Source organism: Diceros bicornis, chromosome 2 (assembly GCF_020826845.1).
Source record: "Diceros bicornis minor isolate mBicDic1 chromosome 2, mDicBic1.mat.cur, whole genome shotgun sequence".
Classification (NCBI taxonomy): domain Eukaryota; kingdom Metazoa; phylum Chordata; class Mammalia; order Perissodactyla; family Rhinocerotidae; genus Diceros; species Diceros bicornis.
The window spans coordinates 19,473,582-19,494,343 of NC_080741.1; the positions used below are offsets into that span (position 1 = coordinate 19,473,582).

The window sequence follows — 20,762 nt, forward strand, 5'->3', positions numbered from 1 at the left end:
AGCAGAATGTTCTCAAGGTTCATCCATGTTGTTGCAAATGGCAGAATTTCCTTCTTTTTTTAAGGATGTTTTGCTATTGAGTTGTGTGAGTTCTTTATATATTTTGGATATTAACCCCTTATCAGATATATGGTTTGCAAGTATTTTCTCCCATTCCATAGGTCGCTTTTTCATCTTGTTGGTTGTTTTTTGTTTGCTTTTGCTGTGCAGAAGATTTTCAATTTGATGTAATCCCACTTGCTTATTTTTGCTTTTGTTGCTTGTGCTTTTGGTGCCATATCCAAAAAACTCACTGCCAAGACAATGTAAAGGAGCTTTTTCCCTACGTTCTCTTTAGTTTTCTCTCTTTTTTTTCCTAGTCTAGCTAAATGTTTGTCAATTATGTTTATCTTTTAAAAAAACCAACTCAGTTTTGTTAATCTTTTCTATTGTTTTCCTATTCTCTATTTCATTTATTTCTGCTCTACTCTTTATTATTTCCTTCTGTAGGTATTTTCTTCACAGTGTCTAGAAGTGCACAGACATGAGCAGGGGTGATACATAAGATCTCACAACCCAGGGATGGATATACTTCTAGATAATCTGAGCTAATATGCTGAAAGCATGGTTCTATAGAATACATGTTAGAATGATTGAATTGTTTTTGTTCTGCACTCGGCATAAACAGTATTCTGTGTGCTGTGCTGAAACAATAATCACTTCATCTAACATTATTTCTTGAGAAATATGCTTCAAAATACTAAATATCAGATTACTAAATTAATCGTTGGAACACAACTCATTTATAGATTGAGGCTATAACTCGAATATAAAAACTCCCGTCAGCGTTACGATAAGAATTAGTAAAATTTTATAACCATAAATAAATCTTATCTAAAAGATAAACTCTCCTATGTTTTAAACTCTGCAAGTTAAAACTTGCCATTTTTATCCACCTATTACTTGTGAAGAAATATAGTTTTTTTCTTGCAACTACAGATCTCAGCTAACTCTCTCCTTGGTGTCTGACTTAAGTCAGAAAAGGCACATCTTTCCTCAAATTTCTGTAGTAGTGAATAAGACCTCGTTTCTCCTCCGTGGGAGCTGATTAAATTTGCCTCCTTGCATGCTTTCTGCCATGTGGGTCATGAGCGTGGGTAAGAAGTGGCAGTCACTAAAGGCAACCTGAAGTGGACATTGACTACCAGATTTGGGATGGGTGATGCTGTAAGAGAAATTAAGGTTATATTCAACTTCACAGCTGAATTTGAGTGGGGGTAAAAGGTGGGGGGAAAACAACCCCGAACTTGAGAAACAAAGGGACATTTCTCAGCAAGCAAGAAATAAATGGCTTCTTGCATCCCAGAGGCTGCTTCTGCTCCAGAAAAACAGAACTGCTTTTTTTTGGTTAAATGAATGTCCGAAATGTGCAGTATGCTTTAGGACCACAAGTAAACATATTTGCCACCACAGTCTTAACAAAACCCATTGCAGCTCTTTCTAAAGCATGGCCTTCTATATATCCATACATTTACTTAGTTCAAGGTGAAACAGCCCGGGGCAACGCTATCTTTAGAACACGCTTCATGAGAAATGGACACTCCACACCTAAAATACTCTTACCCAACTTCCCTGCCCACTGCCTGTGTGTGTGTTGCCTTTGTTTCACCCTTGTACTCACCTCGGCACTAAACTCCTTCCCTTCACCAATTTCTGCCAAAAAAAAAAAAAAAAAATCCAATCACAGCAAGCTTTTTTTGACGTTGTAAATTTATTGAAAATTTGGGACATTTTGGCGAGGGATTGCACAACATTCCACCCTCTCTCTATACTCTTCCTTCTCCTTTTTCCGTTTTCTTCAATCTCCTCCCCTTCTCTGTTCAAACTAATTCAGTATGTCCCTTCATCAGTCAGGAGAGGCCAGGACATGCTGTGGTACAAAACAACCCCCAAACCCGTGGCTTAATACAAGCGTTTGCAAAGCAGTGAGACCACTATTTATGCTTTGAGAGTACCTGTAATCTGAGCCTAAATTCTACACGTACATCTTTACACAATGGTTAGTACTCAGATACTGAAAATATTATACTGTGCCAAGGAGGACCTTAACAGTTGCCTAAAAAGGCAGTGAACTTTGTTTTGGCCTAATGGTTACTAAATTGATATTTGCTTCAGAATCACGTGGGGACTTTAAAAAATTCAGATGCCTGGGCCCATCCACAGATATTTTGATTCAGTAGATTTGATGTGGGGTCCAGGACTCTAAATTTTTAACAAGCTTCCCAGATACTTCTGAAAATTATCCAGATTTGAAAACCATCCCTCTGGTTCAGGGGTCTGTACACTACAGCCCTCAAATCAAATGTGCCCACCACATGCTTCTGTAAATAAAGTTTAATCGGAATGCAGACAGGCCCATTCATTTGTGTACTGTTCATGGCTGTTTTCGTGCTATAATGGCAGAGCTGAGTAATTGGGACAGAGACCATATGGCCCATAAAGTGCAAAATATTTATTATCCAGTCCTTTATAGAAAAAATTTGCAGACCCCTGCTCTTGTCTGTTTCATGACTAATTTCCAGGGTCTTGTTATGACTTGTGATGGGAACTAAGTAAGGCATTATGGATGGTCACTACCGCAAACAACAACACTGGGACTGAATTCTTTACACTTTTCACACGGGAAAGATGGTTCTTTTTTATACATACAAATTACCAGCCAAATTTTTTCCTGAGTTATACTGCCGCCTAATGGTAAAAATGTTAAATCACAGATGCTAAATCAGATTAGATGTTCCCCGTTGTTAATTAATTCCTGAAATCAGAGTCATACTTAACAGACTTTGGAGCAAGGGACTTTAGGAATCACAGTTCACTTGGTAGAACCGAGCAGGACTAAATAGCCTGAGAGAAGGTCTGCAATTTTCATGAGAATTAGAACTCCTTCCTTCTGTAAAGTTCCTTTCTCTTCAAAGACTATTACTCCATGTAGCATTTCCAATTAGATAGGTCATTTATCCCAAGGTGATGAATTTTCTCGGGGATATTTTGACTATTTCCAATGCCTTGTCTATCTCTATAATTGAAGCACAATATCATCAATATGCTCAAAACGAGATGTGCACTCACTACAGTGAACTGTGATGAAAGGAAAGCAAGCTTAAATAGGAATCCGGATGCATGCAAACATATGCCAAGATGGTTGCCAAGGGGGATTACACACATGTTGGCAACAATGAGACAGCAGAGGATGAAACCATCGGTTTTCCCTCTTGACTACTGATTAAAATCCTCTGAGGAACTTTGAAAAAGTAAGAATGGCCAGATGCCCACCCCTGGAGATTCTGATCTAATTGGTCTGGGGAGAGGCCCAGGTGACAGTAATTATTTTTTTAAGCTCTCCAAGTGATTGTAATGCGCAACCAAGGTTAAGAATCATTGTTTTACAGCAGTGTTTCTCAAAATTTAAGGTATATTCAAATCACATGGGGATCTTTTTAATTTGCATGCTGTGATTCAGCAGGTCTGTGACGGCACCTGAGAATCTGATTCCTAACAAGCTTTAAGGAGATGCTGATGCTGCTGTCTGTGGACCACATTTTGAGTAGCAAGGAATTAGATTATCCCTAACCACAACTTTTGTGCAATCTCAGTGATTCTGAGATCTTAAAGTCCACAAGTATCACCTGGGAGCTAACTAAACATGCAAATTTGCAAGCTGCAGTCTCAGAAATTAAAGTTCAGTGGATCTCAATTTTTAACAAGTGTCCCAAGTGATTCCGAGATTCATAGTCTGAGGACCAAACACACACTAACCTACACAAATGATATTCTACAAATCACATTTTTAAAAAAGGCAGCAGCATTGTTTATTAATTTTACAAATTAAATTTACATTAACCAAATGTGGGGACATTTTTCTCGTGTTCCAGAGGTGAGAAGAAATTACCCCCAAATTTGGTGGCTTAAACGAACAACAATTTTGTTCTATCTCATGATTTTGTGGGTCAGGAATTTGCGCAGAGGTCGGCTGGGTGATTCTTCTGCTCTCCCTGTGGTGTCAACTGAAGTCACTTAGTGGTATCCAGCTAGCAAGTAGACTGGTCTGAAGAGTCCAAGATGGCTTCACTTCACGTGCTGTGGTTGGAAGGCTGGGCCCAACTGGAACTGTCGCCTGGAATGCCTACAGGGAACCTTCCAGTCTGGCAGTCTCGGTTGGGGTAGGAAGATCCCTTACATGGAGGGTCAAGGCTCCCAAAGATGGTGTTCTAAGACACAGAGAGTGGAAGCTGCCATTCTCTCAAGGCCCGGGCTCAGAAACTGGCACGGTGTCATTTCTGCCACAGTCCGCTGGTCAAAGCAGGCACAGAGCCCAACCTTCAAGGGGCGGAGTCGTAAACAGGCTGGCGACCTGAGCGTGTGCCCCCTTGAAGAACTCTAAGTGCAGTTCCATAGGGCCTTGAACTCAAAAGGGCCCCGTGCTTGGTTTAATGCTCTGCTGTTGCCACCTTGAAATTCTTTACAAATTTTGAACAAAGGGCACTACATTTTCATTTTGCACCGGGTCCCACAAATTATATAGCCTGTCCTCATCACAAACCTCACCTTTCAATGGAAGGAGTGTTAAAAAATTTGTAGCCATCTTTAAGCAGCCATAAGCTGCCTGCCAGAGACTTTATTCCTCACCATATTTCCATATTCAAAGCTATCCTTTCAAAATGCAGACTGAGGTATGTGGGTTAAATTCAGCATAAAGAAGGGAAACAAATTATGAGATTGGAAATTAGACTAAATTCTGTGATGTTTTAGGATTAAGAAATATGTTGAAAACCAACCACACTATTATACTGAGTATCTGCTGGCACTCTGTATCCAATCAGCTCTGGGCTCACGCACTCAGATAGGTCACTTAGGCGTTAACCAACAGTTACCCAAGGTCAGGATGCGTGCTGAATTCATACATACTGCCCTTGGTGAGAAAGACAGCCAGTAACCACTATTTGGGGAAGTCCCCATGATCTCAGCAAACCTGGACTTGTATTTTGAGGCACCTGCAAAACTATTTAAAAGTTAAGGAAGGCAGTGACAACTCCTATGCTTTTTGAGACATGGGACCACATTTGACATCTCTTTGGGTCATCAGTCATTTGCGCTACATTATGTTTTCAGCAGGAGCTCGATAAGGGTTGCTGGTGACGAATCTAAGCAACAAATGGCATAGTAACAACAACAACTACCAAAAACCAAAGATTGATAGAATGCAGACACAATTAATGGAGACAAGTTCAGGAAAACAGTTAAGTACAGTACTTTACACATAGTAGGCGAGGATTGTTCAACAGACACTATTGATGTGATAAACTCTCAAAAGGTGGGATTATCCAGGGAAAGTTTCTTCGAGAAAGCAGCTAGACTTTGAAAGAAGTGAGGACTGGCAGAGAATGCCGAAAGGAAACAGAAACCACGTTGGTATGAGGAAGAGAAAATCAGCCTGACTAGGGTGGAGGAAGTGAGTAGAGGGATGTTACCGGATAGATGAGCAATGGGGAAAGGAGAAATTCATTGCTTGGGGGCACTCAGTCCCAGGCTGCAGAATCCGAATTTACTCCACAAGTTGTGGGAAGTTAGTGTAGTTTGTTTGTTATCGGTTTGGAGGGAACGGGTGATGGCTTTTTATTTTATTATGCAAGCATAATAATGGAAGTCTTCAGCTGAGGCACATTTCAAAGGAGGTGCAAGACTAGCAGAATGTTTCAGAAGAGGTGGTAAGAAGCCTAGTGGATGACCCTTAAACCACTGATCCACATTGAGGGTACAAGAATTGGAAGTTAGAGATGAGAAAGGACTTTAAAAGGGAGAGAGTTCTTGAGGTACTGTGATGGTGGGAATGTTTCCTTTTATCTTAGGAGATGACCTGAAGAATTTAACATGTAACTCCTGGAGTTGGAAGAACACAGTGGCCTGGTGTTTGGTTCGCTCCTGAAGAAAATCTAAAGGGTAAGAGAAAGGATGACTAGTTACTTTGATGGAGGGAGGTAGAATTGGCCTGCATTCCCAGAGTTCTTTGGGCCAAGATTGTGTTTCGTATTGTGTGGATGTTGTGATGCCTGAAAGGCTTGTTCCTCCAGCCACTGGAAGTGATGCCAGCAGACAGTGCTCCACTGTCAGTCCCCACAGAGACTGCTGTGGCTGAAGAGAGCTGATTACTGGCTGCTAGGGGGGTACAAAGTCCCAGCCCCCTACCCCAATTTAGGAAAACTCTGCAGGACCATCCCAGCTCCAGAACTCCCTGTTGATTGGCTGAGGCCTCCATGAAGACTGGAGCAAAGCTCAGCTTCTCCCACTGCCCAGTCTTGCTTCTTTCCCTTCCTTTCCATAGGTGTTGATCCCAAGGGCACTCCCTAATAAACATCTTGCATGGTTATTGCCATCCCAGAGTCTGCTTCCCAGGAAACCTGACCTGTGGTCAGATGTGGTCCCCGCCCCTCCCACCACCACCACGGGCAAATGAACCAGAGTGGATTATCTTGGATTTGTCCAAGGGGGACCCTAGAGGAACGAACAAACATCAGCAGAGAGGATGCTTAAAGTATCACTGGATTCCTTACATCTGGGGAAGGAGTGAGCACCAGATGGATTAGAGCTGCACCAGCTGGAATCAATAAGTTGAAGATAAAAGATTTCCATTTATGAGGCGGAGAGAGGTCTTGCAAGAACCTGCAAAACCACCTGTGAGAAAAAGGGCCAGCTTGAGCAGTTTCCCAAGTCCAAAGAGCACCAACATCCAGCTCACAGCAGTGTCAATCAAATAAAGCCTTTCCTGCCCCCTCTCCTGTCCTCTCTCCCACGGCTCCAAACCTGGAGGTAGCAGTTGGAGGGGCTAGAACGCAAGAGAGGGTAAGGGAGAAGATGTCAACTCCACCCTTCCCCTGACTTTAAAATCTAAAACAGCTCCCCTTTTTCATTTTTCTTATCACCTAAACCTCACCCTTCCCCCAAATACTGTAATACTCTATCCTTCCCGTTATTTGGTGAGATGCCCCACAGTTCCTCTGATGTGCGGTCTCCAATGTCCCTTGTTGCAAAAAGTCAAAAAACCTCGTCTAAGGATTGTCTCTGGTGGTCTCAGTCTGTCAAGACTAAAAGCTCTTTTTTTTGGCTGGTACTGTCCTGCTGGTCATTCCAACTACATGCATACTGGGAAACACACAGTGAGAAGCACATAGCAGGCGCTCAATAAATTTTAGATTTCCCAATTGCCTTCAGAGGAGCGCTGGGTCAGGGGCAGCGGCAGTGACAGAAACAGCAGCAGCCGAGGCGGAGCAACTGGGAACCCAAGCCTGGGCTCACTGCGAGGCACAAGCGGGTCAGGGAGCCTCAAGCCGGGCAGAGGCACCGAGAGAAACCGTGCGCGCCCTCGCCCATAAGCCCTCGCCCTGCACGGTGCGGGTCCCGCGCAGCCGCCGCGCTGCTCGCCCCGCCCCCTGCTGCCCCGCCCCCTGCTGCCCCGCCCTGTCCTGCTGCACCGCCCCATCCCACTCGCCCCGCCCCGTCCTGGTGTCCCGCCCATCCCCTTGCTCCGCCCCCTGTCCCGCCCCGCCCCGCCCTGCTGCCCCGCCCAGCCCCGTTCGCCCCGTCCCGCCCCCTTGTGGTACCCGGCTGGCGAGCGGCGCCGGCCGCCGGCACCATGGGGACGGCCTCGTCGCTCGTGAGCCCCGCAGGCGGGGAGGTGATCGAGGACACGTACGGCGCGGGCGGTGGCGAGGCCTGCGAGATCCCGGTGGAGGTGAAGCCCAAGGCCCGCCTGCTGCGCAGCTCGTTCCGCCGGGGCGCGGGAGCGGCGGCGGCGGCGGGGGCCGGGCCCGGGTCGCTGCCCCGCGGGGCGGGCGGCGGCGGCCTGCTGGGGGCCAGCTTCAAGTCCACTGGCTCGTCGGTGCCCGAGCTGGAGTACGCGGCGGCCGAGTACGAGCGGCTGAAGAAGGAGTACGAGATCTTCCGGGTCAGCAAGAACCAGGAGTTGCTGTCCATGGGCCGCCGCGAGGCCAAGCTGGACACGGAGAACAAGCGGCTGCGGGCCGAGCTGCAGGTAACGCGGGCCCCGGGAAACTGAGGCCCGGGGCGGCCTGCCCACGCCGCGCAGCTGCTTGGCGGCACCGCCAGGCTGGACTCTGGACGCCTGACTCCGTCCTCGTCCATCCTGTCTCCTCTCCAAAACAAGTGGTTTTGAAAGTTGAGCGGTAGCTACTCCGCATTTTAATTTGGGGGAACATATGCTCTTGGGATCTAAACTGATTCCTTAACTAACCTCACTCCCCCCTTTCTATTTCTGGTTCATTCATTCAGACACCTTGAAGCAATTAGCCTGAAAGTGTCTTGAAGCAGCAAATGCCGGTCTCCGGGGGCTCCAGGGAAGTAGGTTCACCCAAGACACACAAACACACACAAGACTTTGGTGACGTGTATTGAAGCAACTCAGCACACTCTTCCTAGGAGTTTTTAACTCCACCTCAAATTTTACTCACCTCCAAGGTGGGGCTCATGTCTTGATTTCTTTGAGAAGTTCCCTAGCTCTTAGGTTTTAATGATCTTGAAGTGAATTTTTCTGGAAGTCCCCTGATTTTCACCATCTTAATTGCTGTGGATGAAAACGTTCCCTAGGTGTGGTTAAATTCCCTTAATCCATTTGATTAATTTACTCAAAAACAATTATTGCATGCCCTCCCTGTGGTAGATCTATTTTAACTCATTCAAATAGCATATAAAGAGCCAGTGCTAATGGCCTAGTGGTTAGTTCGGGGCACTCCACTGTGGCAGCCCAGTTAGTTTCCAGGTTGTGGAACCACTCCTCTTGTCTGTCAGTTGCCATGCTCTGGCAGTGGCTCACATAGAAGAACTGGAAGGACTTACAACTAGAATATACAACTATGGACTGGGCTTTGGGGAGGAATAAAAAAAAGAGAGGAAGATTGGCAACAGATGTTAGCTCAGGGTGAATCTTGTCCAGCAAAAAAAAAAGTTGAGAGTAGTTAAGAAAAAAATAGCATATGCAGCAAGAGGTTTCTTCTCTGTGAGCAAAGTTGTGAGACTTTGTGCCATGGGTTTTGGGCTGGTCTGAGGGTTGTGGTTTGTTTACTCTCTTTTTCTTTACTATGGAAGAGATCTAGACAGCCCAAGTGTTCCTGGGCTCATCACACTAGGAATTGAATAAATACCTCAGACTGATTTTTCTAAAAGGAAGAAGGCTTCTTTCTTCTAGATGAGGGATACTAGTCAACTCAACCCCCATTAGCTATGGTATAATTAGCACTGTTACCTAGGAAGACATACTTATCAGCAGTCTATCTGTTGTCTTATCACTTTTTCCTACTGAGCACTTGTAGGTATAAAATGGACTTATGCATTTCAGATATCTGATTTCATGTGTCCAAGCCACTGTCCAGTGGACACTGCACATTGGAAATAACTGTGAGATAGAAGTAGAAAAGAAGCCTGGACCAACCAGGAGAGAGTGCGGTAATGGTTGACAAATGTCACAGTCCCAGCTTCCTCCTGTTACCAATCCTGATTCCTTATGTAACCCTTTTGGTTCCTTTCTCCCAATTCTAGGCATTAAAAAACTCTTCTGTATTTATTTAATCCATTCAGTCAGGTATTTACTGGAGGCCTGCAGTGTGTCAGGCACTGTGAGGGCTCCAGGGACAGCCAGATGAGGAAGACGTGGAGCCAAGGAGTGCACGGTCTCACTGAATTAATTATCCTTCAAGTTAAGCCTTATAAATTGTGCTTTTTGTTCTCTTAAAGATGAGAAGACTGAGGTGTAGAGAAGATTAAGAGCTGGTGCAGTATTTCAAAGAAAAAGTATTAATTTCCATTGAAAGCTTAATGTTGAATGTCTTCATTTACTATAGTTTTTGTGTTTGCATTTTTTTCATTATATGTTTGAATAAAATGGCAGTATGCAGTTCTTAATAACTGTTAAAATAGTAAGTCGATTGTTAAAATTCTAAGATATGTAATATGTTTGTAAGATAATGTAAAACTTGGGAGAAATACAAATTTTGTTAGAAATAACAAGGTAAACTATTCCAGGCACTTCAAAAAACTTATCAGAAGATACTTCGGGAAAAGGAAAGTGCTTTAGAAGCGAAATACCAAGCAATGGAGAGAGCAGCTACATTTGAACATGACAGAGATAAAGTTAAAAGGCAATTCAAGGTAAATTCCTTATGTTTTTACCCCAAAGTGATGTGGAATAAAAACGGTATATTTTAGGGGCCAGCCCTGTGGCGTACTGGTTAAGTTCAGCATGTTCCACTTTGGTGGCCTGGGTTTGCAGGTTCGGATCCCAGGCACAGACCTACACCACTCATCAGCCATGCTGTGGAGACGACCTACATGTAAAGTAGAGGAAGACTGGCACAGATGTTAGTTCAGGGCTAATCTTCCTCAGCAAAAAAATCAAAAACAAAAATAGTGTATTTTAAAAGTTCATATAATGCTGTGATGAATAAATAGAAGTAAATGATGTAGGAGTCTTGAAAGTTATAAGAACTGGAGTAGAAGATTCTTTACATTTTTGAGTTGGACCTGGTAAATTTGAGATAATTTCAAAGAAAAGATGTAAAAGTGAATATTTTAATAGGGATTTTGAAAAAAAAAGGAAAGTGTTTCTCTATGGGGGGAAGGCATTTGGAAATGTCTGGGAATGTTTTGTATGGGAGGACATTACTGGCATTTAGTGGGAGGGGGACAACCTTGCTAAACATCCCACAGTGCACAAGACAGCCCCACGCCACAGACACGCATCCTGCAAGAATTTCAGTGGTTTCCAGTAACGGAACAGTGAGGTGGAGGTACTTAGGGTTATTAGGATTATTCATCCTACAAAAGAGGAGATCAAAGACCAAATGAATAATGGTTTTATGAACGAAAGATTTTTCCTTTAAAAGTTGATGACACAACTTTTTGATTATGGAAAAGTTTTCAAAATTAAAATTCTTCTTTTATAGATTTTTAGAGAGACCAAGGAAAATGAAATTCAGGACTTACTGAGGGCTAAGCGGGAGTTGGAGAGCAAGCTTCAGAGGCTGCAGGCTCAGGGGATCCAAGTATTTGATCCTGGGGAGTCTGATTCAGATGACAACTGTACGGATGTTACTGGTAAATTTATTTCCTATTTATAGTATTTTGAGCCTTCAATATAGGTGTAATGATATTTTAGAGCGAACTTTGAATCCTTTTACTTATAAGTGATTGCTGTTACAAATAGACTGGCACTTTTTCTTTCTCTGCTGTCATGACAGCTCTTTTCTAGGAAATCCATGGTGTTGTCAGGGGCTGAGTTTCCTTCTGTCTTGCTGCTCTGCCAACCTTAGCTCATAGCTTTTCTCTGGTTTAAGATAGCTCTTCCAGGTCCCACCCTCACATCTACATTTTAGCCAGGGGAAGAGGGAAGGGTACACATTCCTTTCCTTGAAAACACAATCTGAAAGGTATAAAGATTACTTCTACTCAAATCCCATTGGCCAGAACTACACTTAGGCAGATTGGAAAGTGTAATCATTAGCAGGAGAGCCATGTATCTACCAAAAGTTTGGGGTTCTGTTACTAAAGGAAGGAGGGGAGAATGGATATTGGAAGACAGCTAGTAGTCCCTGCCACATTATTTTTCCCCGTAATGATGTATTCTTTGCAACTGTCAGTTAGAATATCTGCATACTAATTCATTCAGTGGTTTCCAATGCAGCTTTGTGAACTATTCAAAAAGTTTTTGTTTTATAATTAAGCATATAAAATAGTCTTTTTCTAGAAATAAAAAAAAAAACCTGGAATCATAGAATGAAAGGGTCCACCGCGTTCTAAGAAAATATTAATAAAGTATGACCGATACTGAAAAAAGAAAAAGATTCTATTTTAAATGTGGTGGAAAAATGCAGTCACTCTCCCATTTCTAAAAAACTCTAATTATATTTTTACAAACTGATGCATTTTGGAGTGAAATATGACAACTGACAATTCCTTCTTAATTTGCATTTTAGTACCGTTGGAATCTGACCAGCATCCTGGGACTTTATTACTAACTTTTGAGAAAAAAAATGAAGTGATTCTTATTGGTGTAGAGTGACTAAGAAGATGCTTCTATGCCCCCACATTCATCCTAGTGGTTATTTCAGTATTGACATATGTTAAAATGCACAGCATTTCAAAACTATTGTATTATAATTGTCTTGGCAAATTAATAAAAACAAGTTAATATTTCCTCCTAGGTCTTTCTTCATATTTTGATTTAAACATGAAGAGGGAATGCCTAAGGGAATGTTACTCATTTGAGATTCAAAGACCTACAAACAGTAATCTCAGTTTTGCCAGAGATTTAGCCCAAATACCAGTTTACTTAGAGTTAGTGAAGGATGCCATGTAGATATTCTGGCAAATATAATTTATAAAAAAAATCAACATGTTCATAATTACCTATTGATTTAGACATTAATTTTGTTATTCTTGGAAGTTCAAGAGGATATACTTTTTACATCCTCAGTTTACATCCTAATGAATTACCAATATTAATTACTGGTATGCTGGTAATAGTTCTGGTAATAGGCTTCCTTTGAAATTCTTGCCTTCAAGTTTACCTTGATACCTAAACCATACAGTTAGAAATGTTTTTTAGAATTTTTGTGAGGGGGATGTTTTTAACTTCTCTCTGTTATTATAATTCTTTTGGTTATTGTATTCTTTATTTCTTTTCATCTTTTTTTTTTAATCCTCTCTTTGAATTTGAGATGATAACCAGAATTATATTAACCAACACCTTAGAACTTAGCAGAAGTTGGTGGCAAAGTACTTTCAAAATCATTAAAGTTTGAATAGTTGTTGCATTTACAATATTGTAGTATTTTTTGTTTGTTTTAGTGAGGAAGATTGGCCCTGAGCTAACACCTGTTGCCAACCTTTCTCTTTTTGCTTAAGGAAGAGTGGCCCTGAGCTAACATCTGTGCCCACCTTCCTCTATTTTGTATGTGGGACACTGCCACAGCATGGCTTGATGAGCAGTGTGTAGGTCCATGCCCAGGATCCAAACCCACAAACCTGGGCCACCGAAGTGGAGCCCACCGAACTTAACCACTACGCCACCGGGCGGCCACTGTAATATTTCTTTTTAAAGTAGAAATTCTGTTCAGTATATGTGATAAGTTTTTGAACATTCAGTAATTTGGTTTTCACAAGATAAAATCTCTTGCTTTTACAGCTGCTGGAACCCAGTGTGAATACTGGACTGGTGGGGCCTTGGGAAGTGAGCCATCCCTAGGGAGTATGATCCAGCTTCAGCAGTCCTTCAGGGGCCCTGAGTTCGCCCATAGTTCTATAGATGTGGAAGGACCCTTTGCAAACGTCAACAGAGGTAACACACGGTATTTGCCAATTACCTTGGCTAATGGTAGTGACCGTTCACGTACTATAATCTTGTGCTGGGAGAACTACCATCAGCAGAGCATGAGATTTGTATTCTGGGTGTCTTCCATTGTCAAACCATCATGTGCTAGTGTTGTCACTGACCAGGGCTGATGAGGTTACATAATTCACATCAGGATCAGATGGTGCTCCAAGGCCAGACTGGCCAATCAGGTTCTAATAACTGAGCTTCTGGTCTGAATTCTCAGGTGTTGTAGTTGAGCAGTGAGAGTCTAATGTAGATTAATTGAGAAACAGTAGTTTTTAGTCTTTCATTCTGCATCTTTGATGGTGTTGAAGGTTAGAGCAGGTTGTAGAATAGACTACAAAACCTCAGTTATGTAATATAGTATTCTTAGTCAAAAGAATGTTTTCATTATTTTTATGTAATTTGGTGTCCAAAACAGCTCTAAGATCTGTTCAGAATTTCAATACCAGTGCAGATCTAAGATGTTATAAGTAGCTCCACTGTTTTTTCTTAAAACTATAAAATTATTTATCTATTAGCAAAACGAAAATCAGTTTTTTAATTATGCCTTTTGAATTAGCCAAATATGTCTTAAAATGTTCATTCTCACTAAATAGCATATGGTTACTCTTCATTTTACACCATTCTTGAACTTCTTTTTGACTCAATATATTTCAATAATAAGTAGGTGAAACCATGGGCCAGCCTGAGAATGTAGGCTCTCCTCAAGTAGCAAACTAACTGAACATCTCGTGTAGCATAGTTCCATGACATCTGACTGGAACCATTGGTACCCCAGCAAAGACCACTGGTGACGGTGATTGCTTTAAGCCCCAGGATAGAATTCAAGCTTAGAGAACTGATTGCCTTCTAATATATTATTCTAGAAGCTATGTCAATGTTACAAGTGAGATCAGATTCCATTCTACAATGCCTGTTGTGTTTTTTCAGACTTTTTTTGGAATCATCTTTTCAAATGTTTTCTAGTAATTTTTTTCATGAACTTATGAGAAATTTTATTTTCAGATGATTGGGATATTGCTGTAGCTAGTTTATTACAGGTTACTCCCTTGTTTTCACATTCTCTGTGGAGTAACACTGTCAGATGTTACCTCATTTATACAGACGAAACCCAGCCGGAAATGGATCTTTTCCTTAAGGTAAGGACCTTTATAAATTCTGTATTCACTGATTTAAAATACAAGTTAATGTTGTGTCTTATTTATGATACTATTACATCTAAACCAAGTAGTTTACTACCTACTAGATTATATGTCTTAAAGAGCAGGAAGCATCTTAGGCTTTTCTTAAGAAGAAGAATCTTGCTTAGTATTATCAGTATACTCAAATTAAGCCCTTGGAACTTGATGCTTTTTAATGCTTCATTACACTTTCTCCACAATATTTAAGACCATTATTAATAGTGCCTACTTTAGTTAATATCTTCCAGGTCTATCCTTGAATCTGTTTCAGGTTATAACAAAATTTAATCCTTGTCATGGTTTTTAATTTCTCAGGGCAGCCATTGGGGTTAATCTAAGGCAGGGGTCTGGAAACTGCAGCCTGTGGGGCAGATCTGGCTTGCAGCCTGTTTTTGTATGACCCAGAGCTAAGATTGGTTTTTACCTTTTTAAATGGTTGAAAAAAATCAAAAGAAGAAGAATATTTTGTGACATGTGAAAATTATATGAAATTCAAATTTTAGGGTCTATAAATAAAGCTTTATTGGAACACAGCCACGCTCATTCATTTACATATTGTCTTTGGCTACTTTGCACTACAACAGCAGAATAAGTTGTGACAGAGACTAAATGAACCACAAAGGCCTCTGCCAAAACAGCCAAGTTGTTAAACTATTATTGATTTGTAAAAATATTTGCCATCTGGCCCTTTACAGAAAAAGATTGCCAACTACTATTCTAATTGAATTTTAAATAAATCTGCATGTCACATGCTATACCTGCTATATTAATATCCTCCAGATTGTTGATTAAATAAGTTCATTTAGCTTTCCTTTTTGATATTACTCAATTTTGAAAACCAAAGCTTCCACTCACTAACTGAATATAGGTTATCCCCAAACACATGTTGAGGGAATTACTAATTTATTGCGTAATAATAGTCATCATTACTTAGTAACTTAATTTGTTATAGACCAATGCATTTTTATTTTGTCTGTTTGCTTTAGAGTTCTAATATATCTAATATATCATGATGGACACTTTTTACTGTATAGATGTATGGATTTATATTTTTCACTCTTTATTACAATAAAACAAATCATTTGTAATAATAATAATAAAAATAAACAAATACCAAAGCAAAATAGCCTAATATTTTTCTTCAAAAAAAACCTATTTTTAGGTTTTATTATGAAATAAATCTTTTTCTGAGCTAGGAAACAGCCAAGTTGCTAAGCTATTGTTTTTTTTTTTTTTAATAGAAAACTTGGCTTTTCTTTTGAAGATTTTCTTTAAAATGTGATTATATGTTTTTTAAAATTTTCAATCAGAAAATATCCGACATAACCTGTTCTAAAGCATGTTTTTTTATTTTAAGTAGTGTGAAGCTACTAGAACTCTAGTTAAATAAGCTGTGCTTTTATATATTTTAATTTATTTTTAGGACTATTCGCCTAAACTTAAAAGAATGTGTGAGACAATGGGATACTTTTTCCATGCTGTATATTTTCCAATAGATATTGAAAATCAGTACCTCACTATAAGAAAATGGGAAATTGAGAAGAGTTCATTAGTTATCTTATTCATTCATTTAACTTTACCAAGGTAAGCTGAAAATTCTGTGACTGACTGCAGGAGTTAAACCTGTAAATAGAATTGAGATCGCCAAATGAGCATGAAAGATAAGTTCTAGTTGCGTTCTTATAATCAAAAACAATCCATGAAATTCAGTAAATTCTATGACTTTTCATACTTAAATAAAAGAAAGAATTAGAAGTTTCACACTGTTAGATTTGTTTACTAGGTCGTAAGATGAACATCATTAATGTAAAGATCATTTTAATCAGGGGTCAGCATTCTAAGGCCCTGAGCCAGATCCAGTCACCACCTGTTTTTATAAAGGAAACTTTATTGGAGCACAGCTGTGTTCACTTGTGTATTTTCCACAGCTACTTTTACGCTCCAACAGCAGCGCTGAGTAGTTACAGCAGAGACCGTGTAGCCTGCGAAGCCTGAGACGTTTACTAGCTGTCCCTTTACAGAAAAAGTTGGGCACCCCGATTCAATAATCAGCATTAACCTTCATTATTTTCTTTCTTCAAATACAAACTGAGACGTACTTGAACACTTATATAGGTGTTAAATCATATTTTTAATTCTCTGAGGAGTTTACTACTTAAATCCAGTAAAGTGAGCGATTTTCTTATAACGTGAATGTAATCACACCAATGAATCTAGTCTGCAAATAAAGATTTTTTTTTCTTACCGATTAGATATATAGATAGAAGACAAAATAGGTTTAATAAGAGGTTAATTTTTCTTTCTACATTTGCTGTCTGATTGTATTTAACCCTTCCAAAGCATTTTTCTCTTTTTATTGAGGACCAGCTCTGACTTGAACTGTGTGTAGAAGTATGTGGAGCCCTAAACTTTACCAGAGACCCTGCAGTAGAACCCGTCATTGGTCCTTAAGACTCTACCTGGAGGCCAGGTGGCCGGGGAACCACCTGGTCAATGAGCCTTCACCCAAAACAAGTTTTAGGATTGCTTCTACTGGATTGCCTTTAGTTGGGCTTCTTTACTTCCTCCCCCACTTTTCCTTTCCTGTTTTGTTTTTATATTTATTAAGAATACATCCTGTTTTATTATTTAATATCTGCATAATATTTTATCTCAAGTGGTAATGTATGTCATTTGTTGTTTTTCTCTTATTCTTATCTTTAATCTTTAAAACTATTTTGGTTTTTTCTTACCTTATATCCATATTTTGTACATTATTGTACATTACTTTTATACTTTTAACATTTATTTTTATTTTTGACTTTCTCATTTTAAACCCCTCTTAATCTATTAGCTCTCATTTCTTTCATATTTTATTACTTTGCTTGGCAGATTTCAATTTATCTCCTTTAACTAAGATTTTATTTATTTTATCTTTTAAAAACTTTATTCTTCATAAGAATAAGAATTTTAATTTTTAAAATTTAATCTTAACCTCTTTTTTCCTTTTTTTTGCTTTAATTTTTCTTATTCCATTTGCTGATTATTTTATTTCCTTATTTGTTTCTTTTATGGCTGACAAGAAGCATGGCAGTAGGGGTGCGCTTCAAACTACACAGGGGCTGGTGGAGGCTTTATTTCTCTCAGGCTGCTCTTTCACCTCTCCTGATGGCTCCCCCATCCTCCCTAAGAGATGAATCTAGAAACATGTCCCCTGAACAGTACCCAGTAACCCATCTACTTTCCTCCCACCAAAGTATTTGAAGTAAATCCCAGATATCATATAATTTTATCTGAGCGCCACATGTCAATTTTTAGGGACTGGTTTTGAAATAGGAATATGTATCTAAACAGAAGGCCCACTCGTTGGTATTCAGGTGGACTGCAGACTTTTCTTCCAAATTAATAACAAATGAACCATTAAAATTCCAAAATTTTATAGAACATGGTCAGAATGATTTTAACAAGGAAAATTTCTATCGTTTGGATTGATTGGATTGGCACAGAAATATATGATAGAACATTATTTTCTTCTGTTTTGTATTGAGGCTGGTATTTTAGTTTATTATGCAGATTCTGAGTCATGTAATAGCATTCCCCTGCATATACACACTAGTTTGTCTCTCTAGACAAACTTGCGTTTACTGTTTTTCAGAAAGGGGCCTTGGTTGCAATTTTCCTTGAAGGTACAAAACACTAATAGGTTATTCTAAGATTTTTCTAGAATTTAAATAGGAATAGTAGAAACTGTAGTTATGGTACCTGGTAGCAAAGTTAGAATTTTTTTAAAACTTTAACTCAATCAAGATTTTTACTAGCTATTTAACTTCCCCCAACGGCCTCTGGATCTTTCTTATAGTGTGTCTTGGGTATAAAGATTCAGATCATTTAGTGGATGAGAAAAGGCTACAGGACTAGAGAAGAGAAAAATCTTGAAATCTTGAGGCTGATAATATTTGTGTTTTAACTTGGGAATTGTATAATTGTAAGTGATTAGGTTTTCCGTTTATTTGCAAAATCTCATGTGTCTGGTCCCTTATTTTGAGCGATGTTTACCAGTATTTTTGAGAGTTTTTTTAAATTAGATTAAAAAATGAAAGTTATATATGCTTTAAAATTTAATTTAATGCACAGCGTGTTGGACCTACTCTTGTTGTCTGCTAATGAACATATTTTAAGACTAAGCCAGAACAGAGCTATGAAAACATCCATTTTTAGAGAGCTTCTCTTGTTCTGCAGCTGGGCCTTTTCTGGCCACTTGTCATTGTAGTAAAGCCCCGTTATTGGCACTTAGGTTGATTGACTGTTTGCTGCCACAGTGCAGGGTAACACAAGAAATACTCATTTCCAATCTAGCCTTTTATTGGAAGACTGTGAAGAAGCTTTTCTGAAAAACCCTGAAGGCAAACCACGGTTAATTTATCATCGTTTGGAGGATGGCAAAGTCAGTTCTGACTCTGTCCAGCAATTGATTGATCAAGTTTCTAACCTGAACAAGACCAGCAAAGCCAAGGTAAAATCCACAGGGCTGCTTTTTAAGAACATGCTTGGCAGAGGGAAGTGAGGCAAAGGCCGTGAGGCGGGAGTGAGCCTGGCGTGTTTGGGGAGAGGAAGGAAGCCAGTGTGGCTGGAGCAGTGAGAGAGGGGAGATTAGTAGGAGAGGTGACAGGGGGGTGATCCTAAAGAACCTTGGCTTTTTTCCTTGGAGTGAGATGGGGAGCCCTTGGAGGACTCTAAGCAGTAGCAGCAGAACTTCTGTTCTGACAAGGCTGTCTGTGGCTGCTGTGTTGAGAATTGACTGTGCTTTGTAGGCTAGTGGGGGAGGGCAGAGTTGGAGGGCTGTCCCAGTCATCCAGGTGAGAGATGCTGGTGGCTCAGACCAGGGTGTTGGTAGAAGAGGTGGTGAGAAACAGTAGGATTCTGGATAAATTTTGACAGCAGAGCCAACAGATTTCCTAACAGGTTGGTTGTGGACTATGAGAGAAAGAGAGGAATAAATAACAACATGAGGCTAAAAAGAGTATGATCTGTGAGTGGACAGATCAGATTCTTTCCTGTGCTTCTTTCCCCAAGCACAGAGTCCTTCTGTCCACTGTTGACCAAGGAGTAGTGTAAGGAGGAGCCTTTTTATAGTAACCTTCCCTGAGAGTGTTGGGAAAAGCAAAAGACTGATGATGAGTGGGAGAAGGATTTGATCATCCCTAGATGCATGGCAGGATATATTTGAGAATAGAGATTACAGGCTTTGCGTTACTGCACACTGAGATAACTTGGTAAATGTTTATAGTTAATGTTAAGCATACATCAAAAACAACTCTAGGATTTTGACAAAGTTTTTATTTCTCTGTGCCCAGCCAGAAAATAAGATCAAATGTGAGTATAAGCATTTTTCTTTACATCATTTAGTATTGAAAAGATAGCCGGAGATGAGGGTAACGTAGTAAAGAGGCTAAGATAAAAGAGTACATTTTTTTTTTTTTTTTTTTTTTTTTGTGAGGAGATCAGCCCTGTGCTAACATCCGCCAATCCTCCTCTTTTTTTTTTTTTTTTTTTTGCTGAGGAAGACGGCCCTGGGCTAACATCTGTGCCCATCTTCCTCCACTTTATATGGGACGCCGCCACAGCATGGCTTGCCAAGCAGTGCGTCGGTGCGCGCCCGGGATCCGAACCAGCGAACCCCGGGCCGCCGCAGCGGAGCGCGCGCACTTAACCGCTTGCGCCACCGGGCCGGCCCCAAAAGAGTACATTTTTATTTTTAGCTCCAGAGCCATTTCATTCTTTGTTTTAATTATTTTAGTATCAGCCTAGTCCACTAGGTCCCATGGGAAAAGATATTAATTCATCTTTCTTATCTTTATTTATTTTATAACTATTGCTTTTAAATTTAGTACACTAAAAGGATGAATTTATTTTATATAAGAGTAAAATAAGATCTCTCTACCATGATTATAAATTTAAATGTTGGATAAACTTCTTTGCTTTTTTGTTTTGTAGAATTGTAGCTTTACTGGCATAAAGATTGGTTTTGATGCGCTTTGAAGGTTATGTATATTTAGTGGTACAGAAATACATTAGACAAAATTAGGACACACCAGCAAAAAAAGGATACTTTTTGTTTTATTGCAGCATTGTTCATACTAAACCCTTGTGTGATCTTGGACAAGTTATTTAACTTGCCTCAG

The 20,762-nt window shown here is 40.2% G+C and overlaps 1 protein-coding gene across 2 annotated transcripts in view; it reads left to right on the forward strand.

The window, feature by feature from the left end:
* Positions 1-7,666: 7,666 nt before the first annotated feature.
* Positions 7,667-20,762, forward strand: part of NPHP3 (nephrocystin 3) — a 37,915-nt gene continuing 24,819 nt past the window's right edge. The window contains exons 1-7 of one of the 2 annotated variants that reach the window (XM_058553017.1): positions 7,667-8,065; positions 10,069-10,194; positions 10,989-11,139; positions 13,229-13,381; positions 14,426-14,559; positions 16,025-16,185; positions 18,937-19,093. In XM_058553017.1, the coding sequence (XP_058409000.1) occupies positions 7,667-8,065; positions 10,069-10,194; positions 10,989-11,139; positions 13,229-13,381; positions 14,426-14,559; positions 16,025-16,185; positions 18,937-19,093 (1,281 nt within the window). Of the gene's footprint in view, positions 8,066-10,068; positions 10,195-10,988; positions 11,140-13,228; positions 13,382-14,425; positions 14,560-16,024; positions 16,186-18,936; positions 19,094-20,762 lie in introns of those variants that run through there. The other variant, XM_058553026.1, reaches the window with a different exon arrangement.